This window comes from Cinclus cinclus, chromosome 7 (genome assembly GCF_963662255.1).
Source record: "Cinclus cinclus chromosome 7, bCinCin1.1, whole genome shotgun sequence".
Classification (NCBI taxonomy): domain Eukaryota; kingdom Metazoa; phylum Chordata; class Aves; order Passeriformes; family Cinclidae; genus Cinclus; species Cinclus cinclus.
In genome coordinates this window covers 8,532,332-8,554,806 of record NC_085052.1, presented here as the reverse complement: position 1 = coordinate 8,554,806, position 22,475 = coordinate 8,532,332, and the positions used below count along the sequence as shown (strand labels likewise).

The 22,475-nt window shown below is 43.4% G+C and overlaps 1 protein-coding gene across 11 annotated transcripts in view; it reads left to right on the top strand.

Moving 5' to 3' along the window:
• TCF7L2 (transcription factor 7 like 2) overlaps positions 1–22,475 on the top strand; it is a 172,951-nt gene that overhangs the window by 133,531 nt on the left and 16,945 nt on the right. For 8 of the 11 annotated variants that reach the window (XM_062496367.1, XM_062496366.1, XM_062496365.1 and 5 more), the window contains 3 exons: positions 12,231–12,363; positions 14,460–14,562; positions 17,255–17,341. In XM_062496367.1, the coding sequence (XP_062352351.1) occupies positions 12,231–12,363; positions 14,460–14,562; positions 17,255–17,341 (323 nt within the window). Of the gene's footprint in view, positions 1–2,556; positions 2,680–12,230; positions 12,364–14,459; positions 14,563–17,254; positions 17,342–22,475 lie in introns of those variants that run through there. The other 3 variants (XM_062496373.1, XM_062496371.1, XM_062496375.1) reach the window with 2 other exon arrangements.

The window sequence follows — 22,475 nt, the reverse complement described above, 5'->3', positions numbered from 1 at the left end:
CCCGGCTCCGCCGCCCCCGGGATGGGTGGGCAGGAACTTGCGGAGGGCTCTGACCTGTGGCTGCGGCGGGAGCGCGATGGGACGCTGCGTCTCCTTGACGGGCTCCTGCCTCGGTAGGAACTTGCCGCGCTATTTTAATTTCGAAAGGCGTGAAATTTGTGCGGGGGTTTTGTTTTGTCCTTACCCCCCACCCTGGACGTTAAACTAGCAGAGCTGTTTTCCCCTACCTTTTCTTTTTCTTTCTTTTTTTTTTTTCCCCTCCCCTCAGTGAGCAGAGGGGATACATACTTAATTTTTTTTTATATAAACTTTTTAGAAAATGCCAAGACACGCGTTTTCCTCTCTCGTCCCCTGAACACGCAACTTTGTTTTAGCGCCCGTGGTCGCGGCCGTAGGAATGCGCGCAGGGAGCTGCAGCCCCGCTTGGTCTCTCCCTGCCCTCTGCGGTTGCAGTCTCATGGTAAGGAGGGCTCGGGGCGCGGAGGGCGCGGGGCAGGGGCTGCCTCCCCCAGGCCCCCGCCCGCCTCCCGCAGCCCTCGGCCGCCCCACTCCGGGCTGCTCTTCCCTGACGGCCCCGGGGAAGCGGCCACGGCCGGGGGAAGAACTTGCATCCCGCAGGAGCTGGTTCTGGGGGGCTGTTTGGGCGGGAGGGGGGGCCACGGGAATAGGGAGCTCCCGGCGTCTCCATCCCATGTGCTGCGCATCTTTCGGGAAGAGCCGGCAATCCCGAATTCCGAGTTGCCCGTCCCGTTGGCTGCACTTTTCCAAGTTATTGTTGGTAAATGGTGGGGAACTGTCCGTCAGCAGCCCCGGGAACCGCACGTGGGACAAAGGCAGCCGCTGGAGTGTGGTGGCTGCTGTGAATAGAGGGAGGGAAGGCAATTAGCTGCCGTGTTGTTGGGGCTTTTTACTTGTCAAACTGGAGCCTCGTTGCTTTTGTTATTGCCGTGTAAAGGGAAATCGTGGGGTTTTGTTTTGGTATTAAGGGCCTTAGAGGTTGCTGGCTGACACTGCGCACGCGAAGGCCAGAGCAGTGCAGGGAGCGGACCAGGGACGGGGCTCCGGTGGACAGAGACCGCACAGATTTTCTCCCGTTTACTTCTTCTGTTCCTCTTCTTTTTTTTTTTTTTTTTTTCCCGGGGCCTGGGTACCAGTTTGTGTTTCGTTGTCGTTTGTTATATTTTGTTTAGCCCGTGGTCCCTGCAGATTAAACTGCTGTTTAAAAGGCAAACTTGGATGCACTCAAGGTCTCCATCCTTGAAACAGTTTTATTTTTGCCCCTATATTTGTTTGGTCCTGTTGTTTCACTCTTTGGGGGCGAGGGAGGACAGAACTCGTTGGTGTGATCACCCAGATGTGCATGGGGAAGACAGGTGTTTGCAACTGGTCTCCTCCAGCGCCTCATCTGCAGCAGCATCCGTCCCATATGGCGATCCCTCCCCGTGTGTTTTAGCATCTATCAATGTTGACAAATTTGCTTAGAAAGTGAGGAGGGGAACAACGCAGCCACCCTTACAAAATAGTTTCCCTTTAAACCACCCTTTTTGGCTTTTGTCCTTGTTGCAGAGTAACTACTTTACAACTTTGGGGAAAAGGATATAAAGGAGATGAGAGATTGACTCTTGGCAAAGTCGGATGCCCGCAATAGCTGGCTCAGATTTAGGACGTGGGTATATTGCAGTGCTCGTAGGCAAAAGGAAGGCATAGGGCAGAAGGCTTTACCCTTGCTCAGTTCAGAAATGCTCTCAGGTGCCCCTGTTAATTCTCATTTAGGAGCAACTTGGCAAAATACAGTAACCAGGGCACCATAATGTTGTCTATCTCAAAGTTCCTTTTGCGTCCCTGTTGCAGTAGGTCAGTGTTTTACAGAAATATTAAATACTAAAGGAAAAGGGAGGAAGGGGAGAGAACAGAGCTAACGGTAAAGGTCTGCCAAATGTCACCTCGGTGTTACAATGACAAGAAAATACACTTTCTTCGCAGCTCTCCCCATAAGAAATTTGTTTTGAGGGATTTGACAATCTTGCAGATAAAGTGACTGCTTGCTACACTTAACTGATCATGCTCCCTCACGGCCGGCCAGCGTTTCCTCACTGCACTTAGTAATACCTGCGCAACCTGGCTTGGAGTAGCATTGTCATTGATTTCCAAAGTAACTGCTTTTTAGCTCTTGTGAACAGACATACCTGCGTGGGGGGGTGGGGGGGGAAAGTCTGTTCCTCACTCCCTGGAAGGATGATGGTAAAGTGCTATATTGGAAAAGACAGGAGGCTTCTCTAAATTTTGATAACTGCAGCCGACAATTTAGAAATAAGACACTTCTCACAGCCAACATGACAGTGGATTTTGAGCATTCAGAAAACACCAGGCCAAAAAACTGGAGACATCTTGATCTTTTAAGACAGCTTTTCCAGTACTTTAAGTGAAGGGGGGGAGCAGGGAAAGAAAAAGAGAGAGAAAAGCTGCAAGGAAAATAATACAAAGCCAGTACAATTGGCATCTAGACAGTAAAGAAAAAAAGTTTTTGAGGTTAACAGAAGGAAAGACAAAGCTGTTATGTACCCGAGGGATGCAATTTTAGTGGGAATGGAAGATTTGAGTGGTAAAGGAGGAGCGCTTGCCACTGGGCTCTCTCTCTTCCAGCAGTTCGGCTGCTGGCATCTCAATTTGAATTGCTGGGTGAGTAGCACTTTCTGCATGCGCGCTTTCCGTCTTGACCGTTGAACTTCTGATGTGACTTCTCTCCCTCTCCTTCCCTTTCTTCCTGTGTGGAATAAAAAAAAAAATAATGGGGAGGTGAGGGGAGAGTGAGAAATCAAGCAAGCATCTCCAGCTGTGACCTTTGTTAGCGACATTGTTTTTATTTATTTATTTTATGGTAATAATCTTTTTTAGTAGGGGGAAGCGCGACTTTTCGATGCCGCTTAATCTGACAGCAGTGGCGAGGCGCGAGCGGCAGAGCCGCTCAGTCGCGACACAATGGTGCAGCGGGACAGTTGTTGCACTCCTCCTCTGTGCCCTTCCCTCCGCCCGGGTTTGGGGTTTGCTTTGGGGGGGGGGGGGGGGGGGCGGGAGGGGGAAAAGGGATTTTTTTTTCCTCGTGCATCCAGGGTGGGATTGGGGTGTGTTGGCGGGGCGGTGTTTCAGAGCCCGGTGTGAAGCAGGTTTCGGGAGCTGATTCCTGGCTGCTGAACAATGGTTAGCAGCGAGGGAGAAGTGTGTGCGCGTGTAGAGCTGTGTTACATCTGCAGTCAGGCAGTCACACAGTGACCATGACATCACTAGCTTTTCTTCTCTTTTTTTCCTTTGGGGCGGAGGGGGCCACTTCAAAGCTTTCTTCAGTTCAGTACGATATTTCCTAAACTCTGAAACCATGAAGGTAAAAATGTTTGGGTTTTGGGGTTTTTTTCTCAAAGGAAGAAAAGTTGGTTGGTAGCAGGGCACATACGTTACAGTTAAGGGGGTTTGGAGATGGAATGGTTTAACTCTCGTCTTACACGAAACGAGATTTTTTGTTTTAATTATTAAAAATAGTACATAGTACTATATATTGGGTGCTTTTGATCCTGTGTTTGGTTGACAGTTAAATTTTCTGAATTCTTCAGAAAGCTCAGCTGTAGTGTGAAAGATGAAAATTTTAGGGACACTGCATAAGAATTATTTTTCCAGGGATAAAGGAATATGACAAATAAGACTGAACGCTGATAAATATGAGGTAACACATGTTTTAATACAGTGGGTCTGTGTTTGCTGTCAGAAGTCCATGAGACTTTCTTTCTTATATTATAATATATTGCAGAAAGTAAAGCTTTCCCTCAGCCAGTTTTGTGTATTACCCGTACTTGTACACAGCAAATAGAAACTTATTGAAGAATTATACAATGCATCACATTTTCACTGTTGGTTTTGTGGAAGTCTTGAGTTTTCTGGTTTTTCCTTTTCTAACTCTGTCAGACTTGCTTACAGAGTCACTCAATCCAGGAGGAGGATTTCTATCACTTCAGTACTCTGTGGTACCTTTGCCTGATTAGCTTAGTTGATTTATTTGCCTTTTCTTATATAAAACAAGGGATGAAATTCTGTAGAATTTGTGTAAAATTAATTAATCTAAAAGGACAGTTATTTAGATATTTGTTCTTTTACTGCATGTTGTTGCATACGCAGGTTTTCCAAGACTGGTGGTGAGATCTCAGAAATGTTTTACCTTTAGAGGATTTTTTTTTATACTGGGACTTGAGGCAAAAGGCCTGACAGAACTGTGTAAATGTGCCTGTTACTTTTCTTCTGAAATACTTGCAAGGTGTTTCAGTTCTGATGCGCATTCAACAAAATATTTTTACAGAAACCTTTTTGATTTTATTCAAGAAATAATTCGCCTGGATTTACTTAATAATTGCATCACTTAATTGTGCAGCATGTCATGTTTTTAGCATCCAAAAAAATGAAAGCAGTTTTTAGAGCCTTGTTATTTGTTAAGGGGTTTAATGTACATTTGCTACGTATATTGCGTATCGGTGTTGAGCTCAGTCTGCTGTGAATGCTGTGTTTTAAAAAGCTGTACCGAAAAGTTATCATATCTTAAGGCATGTTTGTGCATGGTAGTTTTTAAATAATGCTGTTATTACTGAAATTGCCAAGTACAAGAATGTATAGGCATATGTGATAATTTTCTTGTATTTCTTGCAGATTTTTAACAGCCTCACATTCAAGTTCTTGCTATAGACAGAAATCACAGATACCCTAATAAAATGAGGAGCTATTTCTCCTACAGTATATGTCTGTCTAGTGCTGAAATAAGTGGTTAATAAGCAAGAATTAAAGCTGTTTATAATGAGGCATTTCAGAGTAGGTTGGGCAGTAAGTCAAATTGCATGAGTAGGTATTCACACTAAAGCATGTAACAAGGTCTGTCGGGGCAATTATAAGGACTATTTTGCTTATATTTGGTTTTCTCTCTGCTTCTCATCTTCTAATTTTTGTGCTTGTGTTATTTCTCTGTGCCTCTCCCTTTCCTACCCTATTTGTGTTCAGGACCATTTCCCAAAGACCTGCTTTGGTTTCACCCATTTCTTTGCTTCATGGTTGTGCATTCAGCACACCTTATACTGATATGGCTTAGCAAAAACGTATTTTTCAGTTTTAATGTAATATGCGCCAAGTGTTTTTGCTTTTTTGCCTTGTTAAAATGAACGAAAACTTGCCTGCTCTGCAGAGATGGTATCTGTCGTAGGTAATTAAAATTAACTAAAGTATGCAAGGAAAGCACTGAGTATTTGTCACAATGGGGAAGAAACTGCCTCTCCTTTTGTAATGGAAGAAATAAGTCTGGGCACTTTATTACCTGAAACTTGAAGAGACTGAGCACTACCCTGTCCTCTTGGTATGGAAAAATCCACCTGTTGATCAAATCATCTCTAATTTTGGTACTCAGTGTAAGGCTTGCCTGGATACATGCAGGCCACAGTTCTGGGCTATAGATGATGTAACTGGTGTGTGAATTCATATGCCAAGGTCAGGTGGAGCAGGTGAGCAGAGTGCTTTCTCTTTATCAGTGAAGCCTGTCGTAAATGTAATTCCAGTGTTGCTGAAGAATCTCAAAATATACTTGTGTAGCAGATGCTGGTTTGGGTCTGACCTGACATTAGGGTAACACCATATTGTCTAAGACTGCAGCACTTAACTTGTATTTAAAACGCCAAGTTTCTTCCTTTTACTTAAAAACAAAAAACCAAAAAACAACAACAACAACAATTCCAAATACCATAGCAATAAACTTACAGCCTGCAACAGCTTTGAAGGCAGAGTGTGAGCACACTTGATGATGTTTTACTAGTGGTGTGTTTTATCCTCCTGCATTGGAGCTAACAGGCAGTAATTAGATAGCTAAACCCTAGTCCTTCCCCTTGTACACTAGAGGATTTGGCGTATGCTAATTGTCACCAGATCATTTCACATAATTGCCTTTTGGCCAAATTAAGTGGAAATTTCCTGAACATCTTAAATCCTCATTTCCCCATCCCCTCCCCTCAGTACCTTCGGTCCCTGACAGGAAGGATGTGGAAAAATGTCAAGCACAGTGGCTTAGCTCTCCAATATTCAGGGGACACTTCATCACAGTTAAAGGGGGGAAAAACCAAAATGATTATTTTCATGAATGAATTGCTGGACACTTAGAGCCAGGAAGCTGATTTTGTTGTTAACAGACCATGGGGTTTTATTGGAAAGCCAGCAGTTCTTGCAGGAGCAGGTAGGCACTTGCTGGCTTGGGTAGTGGCTGGGGGGGAAGGGGAAGAACCAGAAGGCTGCAAAAGTGTTTGTGTGTGTGTCCCCATTTTAATTTTTAAAAAAATTTATATATTAAGGTTAGGGCAGTGGGGGTTGTTGTGGGGTTTTTGGGGTTTTTTTAAAGGCTCTGCCTGGGCAGGGTATTGTCCCAGCACATGGTTGTCAGTGCTCCTGTCATCATTTGTGTGAAAGAAGAAAATGAGCCCTTTTTTTTTTTTAGCAGGGTGAGTTGTGATTATCAATGGAGGCCTTGTCTGTTGCTACAATGGGCAGTTAGCTTAGGGCAGGACCTAAGGCAGGAATCAGCTACATTAAACTGAGAAAGGGCTCAGGCCACTGTATCAGCCATAAAGGAGCAAGGGGAAGTAGTTTTCAGGAATGTTTAGTCAGGTGTGAAAGCATCCTTAAAAAAAAAAATAAACTGACTCCTAGCTAAACAGGGCTGGGTAAAATTAAATCTTCAACTTTTTTTCACAAAATGCTTCATCACTGGTGTTGAATTTTTATGCTTAGGAAGGGGATGAGTACCAAGTTACATGTAGCTGGTGGGTTTGGTTCTCAGTTAACCTAAATGGTTTTCAGTTTCCTTGGTGTGGTTTGGGGTGCCACCCAGAATGGCTACTGATGTGGGTGATCCCTAGGGCTGCAGTGATGCTTACTGATGCTCTTCTTGTTGATGCTCTGCTTTGGGAGGTGGTGACTCTGCTGGAAGTGGAAAAATATTTCAATAGTTCCAGCAATATTTTGAGATTTGCCTTTACTTGCAACTTAATTTCCTCATTTGTGTGGAGCATCAGCATGGTGAGGAGGGTGTGAGTGTATGCAAAGATGTCATTCCTTGGCAGAGTCAGGGAGAGATCAACCTTTAGAAAAAAAGAAACTCCTTTTATGAGCATCTTTGGAACTGCAGAGCAGTTCAGGAGCATCTGTTATCATTTCAGGCCGCAGTCAGCATAGCTGCAATAGCATCATCTGGAAACTACAGAGAAACAATTTATAAACCTATTTTTTAATTGAACTGGTATTGAATGGTGCTACTTGCTAAGCCCAGGGAGCAGCTCCAGGAGGGCCTGCTAATTCAACACCACTGTCGACCTGCATCTACCCTGGAGGAGGGGAAAAGGCTGACAAACCCTCTTCTGTGCTGCTTTTGTTTTATTGTATTAGGCTCATAAAAAGCACTTTCAGGGCCCGTCTTTCTTCAGTAGAAAAGGAGAGCAGTGGGGAAGAGGAGGACATGGCAAAAAGACAGGCGGAGCTCTAGCTCCATTTGTTTCCAGTGTCTCTTGATTAACAGGTTTTAAGGAGCATGGAGAGCTCTCGTTCCTCTGATAGTGGAGGAAGGGCCCAGGGCTCTGGGGGTCTGGGTGCAAACACCTGCTCGGTCCCTCCTGTGCCACACTCCCAGTCGCAGGTGGTCAGGGGGTGCCCGGTGGGCTGCAGCACCTCTGTGCCTCACAGGGCTTGAAGGACATTTAGAAGGCCACCCAGCTCAGGGAAGGGGGTGCCGCTGCAGGGAGGGGCTATGCTGGCAGCTACTGGAGTTTCAGGCTGGGTTGGTGCAGGAGCATCCCCGTGCCCTCCCCTCGGGATGCGCTGGAAAGGAGTCAGCAGCTGCAGGCTTTGGCCACTGCGATGCTGCCATGGCATGATGGCTTGTTTTCAGCCTGGGTGGCTTTTGGTGCACACCTGCTTCTACTAACCCCATGTTATCCCGGTGAGGGCATCCCCTGGTGTCTCTGGTATGTTTCTTTCTGACTTGGAGTTGATACCGTGTTTTTTTTCACCAAAGACAAACAAGCCGTAAATTTGCACGCAGAAATTGCAGTAGTAAACTCTTCCTGTTTAGAGGTTGGTTTCTCTTTGTGTGCTCAACAATACAATGTTTCATCTTGTGCAAGTCTTATGTTGCTTTCAGAGACTTAGGAACTATTGATTTATACAGCGTGTATTAACTTCTTCAATAAATGGGGAGTATTCATCAGTGGGGTGTACTAAATTGGGCTGTATACGCATAGAAGCATCTTTCATCCTGTTAATGAAATGTCCTTACCATGCAACAAAGACTAAAACACAGCAATTTTATACACACAATCCCCTGCAGTTTAAATCTGAAGTTCAGATAGGTTTTTTTTGTTTCCTAAAAGCACCTATCAGAACTTAGTCTAAATGGATCTCAGTAGTCCTATCAAACATTTATCAGTCCAAAATTTGTTGTGGTTTTGGTGCAGGAATTTTTTTTTTTTAATTTTTTTTTTCTAGAGCTCCATTATTGTTTAAACTGATCTGTGTTTAAGCACTCCCAGAAGCATTTCAAATTCATATAGAGAGATTTAGTAGTAGAGCCCCTACGGGGACAATTTCCTATGGTTGCTTCAGGCAGCAGTTATCGAGAAAAGCAAACTTCTCTTGTTTTTTTGTAATTCTTTACCATGCCCTCTAACCCAGTATATGAGACCTCAGCTTTCAATGGAGAGGGGTGATTTATCAGCAGAGGACTTGCTTTTTCATAGGTGCTGGGATTTCTCTTTGAAATCTCCACTTGTTCCTGTCCTGTTACCACATGCCCTGATGCTAATCTGAGTGTACCAGTGCAGCTCCCCTTCCCATGCCTGACAGAGCCATAAATGGAGTTCTTCAATTTGCCAGAGAAACCCCTGCATCTCACAATGGCTCTTTGCTTAAAACTGCCCTTGATAAAGTGCTCACAAATGTATATTGGAGAATATTGCCTTTTTCAGGGGGATGTCTAAAGTCATCTAATCGATGTCTCCTAGTGATGGCTTCTGTGGTTTACCTTTCATTGCCAGTGGATGGGGTTAGGACCACACTTGTTACTTAGGCAGAGCTCCCATTGACTTCAAAGGAAGATGCATCTGCAGGATTAATCCTGCTCTTCCCCAGGTAGTCCTTCATTTTTCTCTTTTCCAAGGAAGCTTAGTTAACTTCAGGAATGGCACTTTTAAAGAACAGCTTGTTTAGTATATTATGCATGTTTAGCTTGGCTTGCAAATTGTGCTCTTCTGGGGGGAGTTATGGTCCCTTTCCCCAGTGTGTGCTAAACAGTGCAAAACAGAATGGAAACCTGTCCCTGGGTAGTGGTACAGATGCAGACTGACTTGCTGGGACGTGGATCTCACTCCTCTGTTTCAGAGAGGGTATTTTTGAGCATGTATATGACAGTTTGTCCCTTTTCCCCTGGTACATTCTCCCCCCACCTCTGCCCCAGCATCATCAGAGTGGCAAAAGAGTATCCTGCCCTTGCACCTTTATATGAGCGATCCATTTCAGTGCACAGTAGTCACCTATACAAAAATTACTTACCAGGGAAAAAATTTGCAGACTTAAGGTTCAAGCTCTTAGTTGTTGATTTTTATTTATTTTTTATTTGTCGCTGAAACATGTTAAGTGAAATACATCATAATTTAGAAGTTATTCTGTTTTGTGGAGATATTGCGGGTGGTCTTGGTAAATCAAAGCAACGAGTGGTGGTTTCCTACAGTTTACATGTAACCCCCTATGGTACACCTGGCTTTGGTGATGGACCCATATCAGTCCAGCTTTCCTCTCACGTGTTGTTTCTTGTTTGTCAGCTTAAATCTGACCCTCTAATGTTATACTACTTATTTTTTTAACTAACCAGCTCCAGTTTCTGTGAAAATAAGCTCTCCGTGGAAGCCTTAATGTCTGTCAGGGTCTAGGTGAGTTTTACAATGATGTGAAGATAGAGTTGGGAGAGCACAAAGCTACAGCATGTATTAACTTCTTCAGTAAATGGGGCCACACTGTGGGTCACCTAACAGCAGGAGTTCACACGATTGTTTCCCAGAAAAAATAGCTCTTATTGGAAATGATCATTTTTGTGAACCTCATCAACTGGTCATTTGGCTTATAATGTCATGTGTTGTAGAGTAGATGCCTGCTACTTTGTGTGGTGTGAAATATAATTTGTTAGGTGAAGGCCTTGCCAAAACTTTCAGTTACTTTTGGACTGCTTAGCTTGGTTCACTTGCAAGAGAACAGATTTTGGGCTAGAGCGTCTCCTTTGGCTTTTTGAACTTGGACAGCCAAATCCTCATATCTCCTCTGATGTGAAACCATTGTGGATCAGTGTGGCCAGAAGTTGTCCTTGGCTGTTCAGTTGGCAGAAGGTCTGACCCACACCCCAGCCAATACAACATGCTGTAAACCACAGCATTGGCTGTTGTGACTACTTTCTTTCCTGTGTGGTAGCCACTTGGCATGGGAGTCCCCTGTGCCAAGTGCTTGGTGGTGGTAGAGAGGAATCACCCCATGTGAGGGTGGCAGAAAGAGATGAACATGAAGAACACAGAAGTTGTGGGAAGCACAAGTACAGCTCTTGGCTGACTTCTTTTGGATGCACACATTTTTTTTTTGCAGGTTGTGAAAGCAGTGAGCCCAAATAGCCACGTATAGCAAGGGCTGGGGCTGGGGGAGCCAAGGGGGCTTCACTTGGCCAAAGCATGGTGGAGGGATTTCTTGTTTATTCAGGGAAGAGAGATGTTTCTTTTCCTCTTTGCTCCCAGTTTGTCTTCGCTCTTTCTTCTCCACAGTCTAGAAGCTCATTCCCAAAGAATAACTGAATTATTTTGAAATGCTTTTAAGGGAAGCTCAGAACATTGGAAGCCAGATCAGATAATAGCAATAGCTTGTCTAAGGTGGCACAGTGAGGGTGTGTTTGGGGGTGCTGGAGGGTGAGCAGTGGACTTGGAGCTGTCCTGGAGCAGGAGGATGAGCAGGAGAGTGCTGGCAGACCCTGAACAGCAGCGGCGCTATCGCGGCCACTGTGGTATCACTACTTTATTTTAATGTGATTCCTTTTACTTGATGTTAATGCAAGTTGTTCCTTACTTAAAGTAATAAAAGGAAATGAAGACACATTCTAAAATGAAACCTGACTCTAATCCATTCATCATCTAATACCAGCCTCTTTATCTTTGCTGGTACCTAATCTGGTTAAATGTCCCTGTTGTAGGATTTTAGTGAAAATCCTCTATGGGGAATAGGGTTTTTTGCAATTGGATTACTCGCAGTAAATGGTCCAGCGGTTCAGCTGGTTTCAGCTTAATTTTTTCTTTGTGATCTTGTAAGGGTAAGTTACAGTTCAGCCTGCCTTTTTCTTTCATTCATTCACTCCTTTTTATTTTTTTTTTTATTGTTGTTGAGAAAAAGATTTTTTTTCCCCCCAGAGCTAGGAATGTGATTGGGAAAACCTCATGATATCTGCGTGATTATTCCCCCTACAAGAGTGTTAATTTCAATGGCTTTATCTGGGGGTTTTGCCATTATTTATATAGCTGAATATTTTAGTAGCCTAATTAATCAGTATCCAGTTTCCATTTATTAGAGCTCTCTGATGAATTGATAATTAATCAGCTCTTCTAAAATATATATATAAAATATGCAGGTGATCGCTTGTCAGCTTAATGCTTGCTGATGAAGGGAATACTCCAGCACTACAAAGGCTTTTTATCTGGAGTATTTGCAATGAGCAGTAAAATGCAGAACTGAGAGTGAGGACAGGAAGGGGAGAGGAAAAGACCTACAGGTCAGTGAGCATTTGGGTCTCTTGCTAATTAAATGGGGGACTCTCTCAGCCCCTCACTGAGGAGTCTGCCTGCATCTTGAAGGTGAAGCACAAGATTATAAAATAAAAAGGAGAATTTTAAAGAATTGCTGTTGCTCCATACAGGAGCATGACAGGTCAAAAAGATTAAAGAACCTCAACAGCAGGGAAAGTGTGTGAGGAGGTTTTAAGCAAGAGGGTGGGAAAACTGCAAGGGTGACACCAAGAAGGGATCTGGAAAAGTCTGAGGATTGCACTGAAATCCTGGCTACTCAGATTTTTCTATGTCATACCTCATGCTGTAGTGGGGAGAATGCCCAGCACTGCTCTAACAGCCTCAACCTTTTTCTCTTGACAGTCTAACAAAGTGCCAGTTGTGCAGCACCCACACCATGTACACCCTCTTACGCCGCTTATCACATACAGCAATGAGCACTTCACACCAGGAAACCCTCCTCCACACTTACCAGCTGACGTAGATCCCAAAACAGGTAGGTGGGAAGTATTTTGGGGTTTCTTTTGAGGGGGAGTGGGTGGATCTTTCCTTTTTCCACATTAGGGGAGAGGAGTGTGGGAGAACGGATTTCCCATGCTGGAGCACCAAAGGGGGCATGTAAAATGTCAAACCCAGATAAAGTACTTTCTTTTTAAGCCAATTAGGCTTCAGAAAGAAACCTACTGGGTGAATTTTCATAGAGCTTCTGCAGGGTGACACCAGAGTTGCATGTGTGGGGTCACTTGCAGGTGTGTTTCTTTGCAAGCATGATACCCCACCTGGTAGTTCGATCTACCAGTGCTTGGTTTGCATGCACGACCCAGAGAATTAAACATGTACATTCTGTGATCTGCACTTACAAAATTGCAGCTGGAATTTTAAAGGTGGTGGGTCATGACCAGTTTCAAAATGAATCTCTTTTAATTCCCCAAATCCCATTGTTTCTGTGTCAGGAGTTCAGCCATTTGTCTTCTATAATGTTGAATTTTCATCCACTGTAACTACTTAGCTCCAGCTTTACACTTGCAACTCTTTTCCCCAATGTAAGTCAACCCAACTCTAAGTTCAGCTTGAAGGGCACTCTGCTTGAATATAGAGCACCACATAAAACCCTGACTAGATTTATTGGTGTTGCAGAGTAGAATTTACATGTTATTCTAACTTTTTAAGAGTCCCTTTTTAACCTGAGGTCCCAAAGAAGTCAAACAGTGTCAATCTTCTTTCTCTAGACTGAGCTGAGTTCCTAGTGACAGTGGTTTTGGTTTTGTTAATACAAACCCCATTTAGTTAATTGGGAGGCTCTACAGAAACAGAATTCATGTCAGAGGAATCACTCTATGTCAGCCCTAACTTATCCAGATAATTTATCTGAACTCCAGCCCTTGAATGAGACTGTCCTGGTTGTCACTTGCTGTGCTTCAACTGGGGCCCCCTTTTAATTGTGCTTAATGCTGACTTCACATGGCTTGAAAGGAATCCATCTCGTCATCCCTGGGTATTGCAAGTGAATGGCACAGTCAACCTCTCATTTAAATAATGGTAGTACAGGGAATAGCTTTTAAATGGTTATCGTAAAACATATGATTAACGTCTGTAGACTGTTTACTTTTCTTCTGTGAACATTCTTTCAAGTGTGCAAATAGCTCGCTGGATAGTTAAAGCCCAGTTAATCTGTTTGGGTTTTGTAATGGAGAAAAAGCAATGTCTGCATGAAAATGTCACACAAGGAGATTTAATTTAGAGATTAAAAGCTTCCCAAGTGACTTAAAAAAATAGTTTTTAGTCCTGAATACAGTACCCCTTCTTTTTAATGCTCTCTGTTTTAATTTTGCTTCTGCTGTGTAATTGTGCCCTGGATTGTTAATTGAAAGACCCAGCTTTGTAACCCCTACTCCTCTGAGTAATTCCTATTTGCTCTTAAGGTAAGGAGTGTTAATATTTAAGACTTGTGTCTGGAGCTGGTTTCTGCTTTCTGAGTAGGAACTGCGCCTCATCCAGAGAGGATGGGTGGGCTCTCTGTCCTCCCCTGCACACCTGCAACATCTGCCCCTGGTTTTACCAAGCATTTCCAGGGGCTCTCGCCTCTACTCATTGTTTCAGAAAAGGTTTCCTAGGTTTGCTCAAAAGGAAACATCATTTGCAATTTTAAGGACTTTTAAACTTGTTCTGGAGATTACTTTGGAATAATGCCAAGTTATTGGGTACCCAGTCACCTCATGCGTAGGGTCTGTGGTCTTTTGGCTGACTTGGAGACTAAAATAACCATGAAGTTGTTACAGGGTCCATGTTTCTGTTGAACATTTAAAGGAGCATCTAGTACAACATCACACCAAAATTGTATCTGAGACTGATAAATTCTAAATCACAAAAATAATTATCTCTGACTGGAGAGGTAACTGAGGGAGTGAATAACATCATTTTTTCTTGTTGAAAAAATAAGAACATGAAAAAGCCTTGGAAAACCCTAAGCGAAGGCACAAATACTGTAATAAAAGTAAATCAACAGGAATTCAGAAACATATGTGTTTTTCTTTATATTTTATTTATTTCCACATCTCAATACTGATGCTGCTTTATGTTCCTCTTCTATAGGAATTCCAAGGCCTCCACATCCTCCAGATATATCTCCTTATTATCCATTATCACCAGGCACTGTAGGACAAATCCCCCATCCGCTAGGATGGTTAGTACCACAGTAAGGAGTTCCATTTTTTTAATTTCTTTTTTTCTTTTTCTGATGTGTAAAATTTGTGTAAAAATGCGTTTGTCTTTGTGTGTGTGTCTATGTGTGCGGGCACATGTGTGTGTGCATTGGGATGAGTTTGTTTGCCAGCTGCCACTTCACTGAGTACTGTGAATTTACCCACCTCATGAAGGTTAATTAAAACTTATGCCAGGTCATGTGGTCTTAAACAAACATGAGCAGTTGGACACAGCTTTGCATGCCATCCCAACCAGCTGACAGCTCATGAAGCATGAATTTTTAAACCCTTCTGCAGAAATGTCCTTTTCTTGTTATTGCATTTACAGTACACCACATGAGTTTTTCTCAGGTTTAGTTTTTTGGGGGCTCTGGGTGGTTCTCAGAGACCATTCTTTTTTTAACTAGGGCCGTCCTCACTACAAATTTGTAATTATTAATTTCATTTGCCTTCCCTGTTGAAAACCCTTTCTTTTTTTCCCTCTTGTGTAACAGTAGAGCTTTACATCGGCCAGTGAGCAGCATTCCTAGTTGAGATGTGGCTGAGCAGTTGGCAACTGGCATCTGAGGAATGGAATTTTAAACAAGAAAAAGGAATTAGTTTACTTTAAAACTGGCTAAGAAAAAAAGCAATGGAAAGTTAGTTTGGGGTTTTGTTTTCTGTTCAACTCGTCAGATCCCACTTGCAGAGCCTTGCTGGGTATGAGGCTCCCAGCAGTAATTGAGTCCTTATTTTATTTTTTTCTTAGGTTGCCATCTCTCAATAGGTTTACAATACACTTAAGCACTGCCTAAGCCTTTTGTGTAGCATATTTGATTTAAATGCTTATAAAATCCATTTGTATTGCTGGATACAACAAGTTCTCTGCATTATAAATCAAGACTGTTACCCTGTTTCTCTCACGTAACAGGCCTCCTCCATTTTGGGGTGATCGTATTTCTTACAGAAATGAATTGCTCAGAGTTCAGAATAGGTTGCTCCTGCTTGAGGTTGTTTAGCCAGCTGTGCTGAAGTACCTCTCCACAAGTTTGCCCTCCATGAGGAACAGGAGTTGACACCCCACAGGAGGGCAAGGCAGAGCAGGGGGTCACCGCACATCCCCAGGTCTTGGGCAGGGAGAGGTGGTGCCATCAGAGGCTTTGGAAGCCTTTCTTAATCACAAAAGTGTTGATGCAGGAGTGCTGGAGCTTCTGGCCGTTTTGCAGGCTGCCGTTCCTTGTGGGTGGTCATGCAGCTATTTTGGGTAGAGGTTCTCCCACCCCAAGGGTGAAGCATGTCTATCACCTCTCTGCTGAAGGTTGCTTCTCCAGAAGAGCGTATCATGAGCAGAAGAAAAACCCAAAAGATAGCTCGCTGAAACCTGAAATTCCTCCTCATTTGTCGTGATTTACCTTTTCCAAAGGACACCCTGAACAATTGTAGACTGCATGTGAGCTCCTTAGCTCAAGGCTGCACAGCAACAGCCTCAACATTTAATACAAATACATTCAGCTAGTGCCAAAAGTCAGTGACATGAAAGACATGAGAGCACAGGGAAGAAACTCGTTGCTGTCCCTGACCTATACCCCGTTGCTCATCTGTATGTCTGTACTGTGCAGACACAGTTTAGTCCTCCTTGAGCCTCATGCCATGGCTGCCAAAGCATGTGAATGATGCCACGTGGGGCCAGTTTCACCAGGCAGGTGCTAATGGCCACTGTCACTGGACGACTCTGTCATCCCTGATGCTTTAGAACAAGTCATCACCATGGTGTGCTTGCCTACTCACAGCTCTTACAGCTTCTCCCAGTGGTTTTTGTTGAGGGGTGACACCGTCACATTGGCTTTTGCCCTAGGAGAGTAGCATGGCCAACTTCACAGAAGTAACCCAAGGTTTTTTTTCATTTCCCCTCTCCTTGCCACTTGCGGTTCACCATCAACATCGCAACCTATCTATCCTCCACTGGCCTGTATGTTTCTGGCATAGTACCCACCCCAAAAGCATCCTGCCCAGTCAGATGATGTATTTGAAGGACAGATGAAACGAGCTAGCCAGCACAGACAAACCTCCATCAGAAAAAGTTGTGTGTCTTTCATGAGGATGCTGTTTTGCATGTTGCTGTATTTTTTAATTATTGTAATGAGGTGTGATTGTCTATTGGTTACCCACAATACTTCTTGGGGACTCTCCCCCGGTAACTCTTGTCAACACTTGTTAATCTGACAAAAGGCTACAAATTAAGCTCTGTTAATTTAATGTTTTCTCACCGAGATCTAAATACCGAAAGAGGCCCAAAGCGCAACTGAAGTCCTTTGATTCACTGTACTTTATTTTGGTATAAATTTACATTCATTATTGTTTTCCTTTGGATGTGTAGCCCTCAATTAGTGTGATGGCTCCATTAAAGCAAGCGAGACTTCGCCTTTAATTATTACAACAAAACACCTAGTTTCAGCTTGGGGAGAGGGTCTCTATTGACATAAGCAGAGGTTATAAAATTTAATTAGCCATTCCTATCAGATTTATGGCATTCAAATTGTTCTGTGTTTCTTTCCTTTGATCCTTGCTGTACAATCCCCAAGATTTTTGTTCTGATCAAATGAGAATAAAGCTTACTGTGCAGAGAGAAGTTTTTTGTTGTTCTTTTTTTTTTTTTTAAGCCCTTTTTTCCTTTCTCTCATTCTCTCTTTCCCTTCTTTTTTCCAGGCAAGGTCAGCCAGTGTACCCAATCACGACAGGGGGTTTCCGCCACCCTTACCCAACAGCTCTGACCGTCAATGCTTCCATGTCAAGGTGAGTTCAAATACTGAGGTCCTAAATTAAGAGCAAATGTAGCTCCTCCTCCCACTCTCTGGAGGAGAGCATTTCATCTAGGCAGCAGATTTCTGAAAGCACTTCAGTTAAATATCCATCCTTAGCTTTTTTGTGGGGTGGAGGAGAGGGCGAGGGCTATCTTCCCATGTGAGGAGAAGGCGGTGTCCTAATGCTGTCATTGGGCCTCAAGAATTTGTTTTAGAGGGAGAGCTGAAGGAATGAGAAGCCACCTTTAAAAGCCAAACTAAATGAAAGAGCTGGGAGAATGTAATGTTAAAAAAGCAAGGATGAGAAGTCATGGTAGCCTTTGCTCTCAGTGGCCATCAGCCAGAGCAGCGCTGTGTGTGCGGGAGGGAAAGCTCAGGAGGGAGGAGGACTGCTCTTCAGCAGAGTTGGGAGGAAGGTTATTGTGCTGTGTTTTCCCTCCCAAAGCTCCAAACACTGATAGTCAACATAAAAGGGCCTGCCTGACCCTCAAAAGCTTTAGAAGTATATATTTCTCCCCCTCCCTACCTCCAATTAATTCCATCTAATTTTCCAGGGGCTGCTAGTTTTATTTACAAACTGGTTGGCAGCACTATGTTTAAGTAATCAGTAATTGCTCCTAATGATAGTTTTATTTTCTGTTCATCTGATTTTCAGCCTGGTTAATTAAATCGGTGGAAGTTTAGACTTTCCTGATGGGCTGAAACAGCTAATCCATTTTGATGATGGCACATAATTAAATTAGCATGCATTACATAGCAAGGTTCCACGTCTCTTCCCTGCTCTGTCCCTTCCTCTCCATCTCTGCAGTTTAATAAGTGAACATTGGTGCCTAGATGATCTAAGAAGGAAAAGACTGGTGAGGGTTGTGGGGAAGCACACCTCATTGAGAAGTAGAAATCTGTACCTAGGGCTCATGAATGAATGGGTGGGAAAACAGTGTGGTGTGTGCTTTAGATAAGTAAATAAAAACCTAAAAAATTATATTAAAATGCTGGTTCAGCAAATAGAAAACTGTAAAATCAACTTTAAAGAAAATGAAAGTGTAGTCCCAGCACAGGATAAATATACTAGGCTGGGGAGAGATCTGCAAATTTAAACAATTATTCCCTCCCCCTATTTAATCTTTTTTAATATCAATAAAAGACTTGCAGGCATGGTGTGAGGCAAAGCAGAGCTTGATTTAGTTTAATTATTATTAGAGAGGCTAGTCATTTGAGGGAGGGGGGAGATGTGGAAGCGGGGAGGGGGGGGCTATATTCCCAAGATAGACTTTATGAAAGGTATCTAGTTAAAAAGAGTACACAGCAAATTAAATACATTATTGTGGTAATGGGACGACAGAAGTAGAGGTCTATTATACTTATGGCAGTTATAGGAAATGTAGGCTCCTTGCCCTGTTCTAGCACATCCTTTGATATTCATTCCATTCAGCAGCAGGGCCAGGACTTCTCAGAATTAAGTGATGGGTCATTATACTTTAAACACCATGGAGAAGCCTAGATTGGCAATTAAACAGCACTTGCTGACACTCGCTTGTGCCACCCTGTGACCCCCTTTAGATTGAGTTGTTGGAGCTCGGGGCCCTCAGCCTGCTAAATTGGTAGCAGGCACTTCTCCTGACGAGGGCTGGCTCTGAAATCTGCCGGCTTCAAAGGGAGCAAGATCATGTATAAACCATAATGTGGGTGCACCGTGGCTCAAAAAATAAGGCAGGAATAGATGAAATGTTACAAGTGCAAGGGGAAAATGAGAGAATAATGACAAATCTAATGCAACTCAAAGCAGAATTGTTGCACAGAAAAATGCATCCCACTGCTTGTGCATAAAATCAAGGCAGGCAGATGACATCCAGTTAACAGAAACATGTCAACAGTGAAGTAAAGTGAGAGTGAGTAAGAGAGAAGCCCCTGAGACAGCCAGGAACAAAAAATTAGTTGTCCTTAACAAGTTAAGACTCATCATTATATTCTGGCTTGGAGCCATAAAAGGAGACAGTGGTGTATAATGAGCTGCTTAGAATTTTTAGGGTGTTTATTGCAATTCATGGAATACTTGTCTAGAGAAAAAAAAAAAAAATCTGGTGAATGTCTTAGGCGAAGGTGAGGGGTGTGCACATACACAGGGAGTCTTTCTTTTTGTCTCTGACAGAAGCCCGTAGTGCGCACATGCTCAGGCACATGTGCAGGAGGATGAATAGATTTAAGGTGTTTACCCTTTGTTTCAGCCCAGAAACCTCCCTGGTTTCCTGTAGATGGGAACACCCTCTGGGAAAGCTGTGCTCTCATATGTGGTTTCATGTATGTTTTCCCCTGTCAGCCCGGGCTCAGCAGTGGGACAGCTCTTGTCCAGGTGTCTGGCGTGCTCAGGAGATTCCTGGCCATGCCCACACTGCTCCAGACATGGGGCTCATGGCTGGCCCTGGGCAACAGCCCTGCAGGGTCCTGCTACAAGCCCCTGCTGCAAGCCTTGCCTTTGCTGTGCTGGCTATGCTCCAACAGTGAAGTCAGCACAGACCTCAAACCTCACCTCTCCATACAGAGTTTTCCAGAGCCTTCTTTCAAAAGTAGTTCCCATCTTTAGCTGCATTATGGTATAGATCTTTGGAGCCTATAGCGCTTCCCAGCCTTCAGTTCCCTAAGCTTAGTAATGACTGTTCATTAGTTAGAGTGTACTTATGAATAGTTTATAAAAGGTTAATGGGTGACAAATACTGATTTTTCATAAATGGTTTAGACTATCAAGGTAGTGTCTTCTGGTTGTTTTAACCATTTACAACTCTTCGCTGTTGCTTGTAGCCTTGCCACACTCACGTTGTATGCTTGTAGCATGCCTGTAACATCTCTTGAATCTTCATTACCCCTCTGTAATATGCCTTTAAGGTAAAATGAGACAGAGCTAACTGAGTGATGGGCAAACAGTGGACCCACTAAGAAAAAACAACTGCTGGAAGAAGAAATCGGGAAATAATTTAGCAGAATTACACCAGACAAACGCTGCACAGCAGTTAAGTGGTGGCAGTGGAAAATACCTTCTGTAATTGAAATTTCAGGGGAAATTCACTTTTACTGAATGTAATTACTGAAGCTGGAGCATAGCCAGGAAGTTAAAAATTAACACTCTTCCCCTGCTCATATTGCCATGTGAGTGGCTGTCTACATGGAAATGAGCAGGCAACTCAGACTTTGGGCTGAATCCTCATCCCACCCATGGAAGTCCCTGGGATTGTGAGAGCACCTTTGGGTTCTGGAGCATGTTTTTATAGCCCTAGGTGTAGGAAGGGGTGTGTAAGTCCAATAGGCAGCCTTGTGAATTGGACAGATTCAGTATGAAAAAGCGAATGGTCATTGGTTGTGAACACAGCACTTCCTCATGGAAACTGCAACCCTGAAAATAACCACTGAGCTGCAGCTGCCTGTTGATGAAAGCTGCTGTCTCTGGAGTTTAGAGCCCAGTGAGTAAAATATCCTAGCTGAGGTCAGTGGAAGCTTTGCCATCCTTCAGGCCTTCACACAACGTGTTGATGCTGTGCTCTGCACTCAGATTTTCTCTCTGCTGGTACGTGTCCACTGCACTTCACACTGAGCCCTCATGTCAGAGCAGCACAGCTCTTCCTGCCTGCTCTCTGAAGGAAGGCTTTTCATCTCCATCCTCATCCTTCATTGTCCCCTTGTCTCTGGCCTAGCCAGCCCCAGTAGCATAGTCCTCTCTGAAACACTGGGTCTTGCCTAGGACTGTCACTTGATAGGATGTGTCTCAGCCTTTTATCACTGTGCTTAGATTGCTGTCAGCAAGGTCATTTTTTTGCCACCGGTTTTATTTTTGCTTATGTTTGTTAATTATTTTTTTTTAAAAATCCAGCTCATACTGACAGTTTCTATTTGCATTGTACTGTGTCCGAAGGTCCCAGGTGCTGTGTGAACAGATTTTAGATATGCCCAGTCAAAATACATACACATGGAAGTAGAAAGAGAGCAGAAAAAAATAATGCAAAGGCCCAGTTTGTGTCTGCTGATGGTGAGCAGTTCTGTGGCAGAACTGGGACAAGGATGCCAGTCTCCTTTGCAGCCTCAACACTTGTCTTCTGTTCTGACCTACCATGAACCAAAGTATATCTCAAATATGTGCTTCTCTCCCAGCTACTTTTGTCAGAGAGTGGGAAGGCACTTGGACAACCCATTTGGAGATTTGTGTCCGTGAGTCTTTAGCAGAAGTAGGAATGACCATTTTGCTGCCCATTCTTCTCTTTCCTTGCCATCCCACCTTCCTGCCTCCCTTCTCTCCATACCTTTGTTCGTGAAGAACTGCAATTCTCTACAACTCGAACAATTTCACATTCTCCCTGTTAGTCCTTGCTCTTCCCACCGCTGCCTTCAAAGACAAAATAGTTCTGTCTAATCACCCTGAGTACTACCAGCTGATAGACGAAAGATCCTCAGAGCTTGTAGTGGACAGTGCTCTTGTTCATGAAAGTACTTCTGTGTCACTTGTGAATGTAGAGAATGTCTAGGCAGTCACAGGGGATGGGATTGTTAAGGTCACTGTTGGAATTTATAAGAGGGGGGAGAAAAAGATAGCCTCACTATATTTCTGATGCTTATACACAGTGATATTCATGGTATATCATGCCATTTTAATTCTTGGTGGATAGAAAAAAAAATCATTGTATATTGATGATAGAAGTAAGATTATTTATCCCATTAAGTGTTCCATAATCTTGGGTTATTTTACTTGGATCAGATTGTTCAAAATCTTTGATGAGAGTGGGGATTTGCAGTGAGAAAAGCCCTTGCTTGATCATTTTAATTTTGGCGTTTTGAGGAAAGTTACTCCTGAAACATAATTTTAGGCTAGAACCCATTCCCTGGAAACCTGTTGACTACAGTGGGAGTTTTCTAAGGGGAAGGAAGTCAGTCATGCTGTGCTTTCCTTATTCACTGCAAAACCTTTCTGAGATTGTTGAGAAAAAATTATGTAAATCAATCTTGCTTTTGAGAAGTTTGTTCATTTCTGTTAAAATGTAAGAAGTCTAAACGATTGTGCCATGTTGATGCTGTGATCCCAACCAAGCAATTGGATTCTTGCAGAAGGATTGCATATCCCTCTGAATCCACTTGCAGGACCGGGA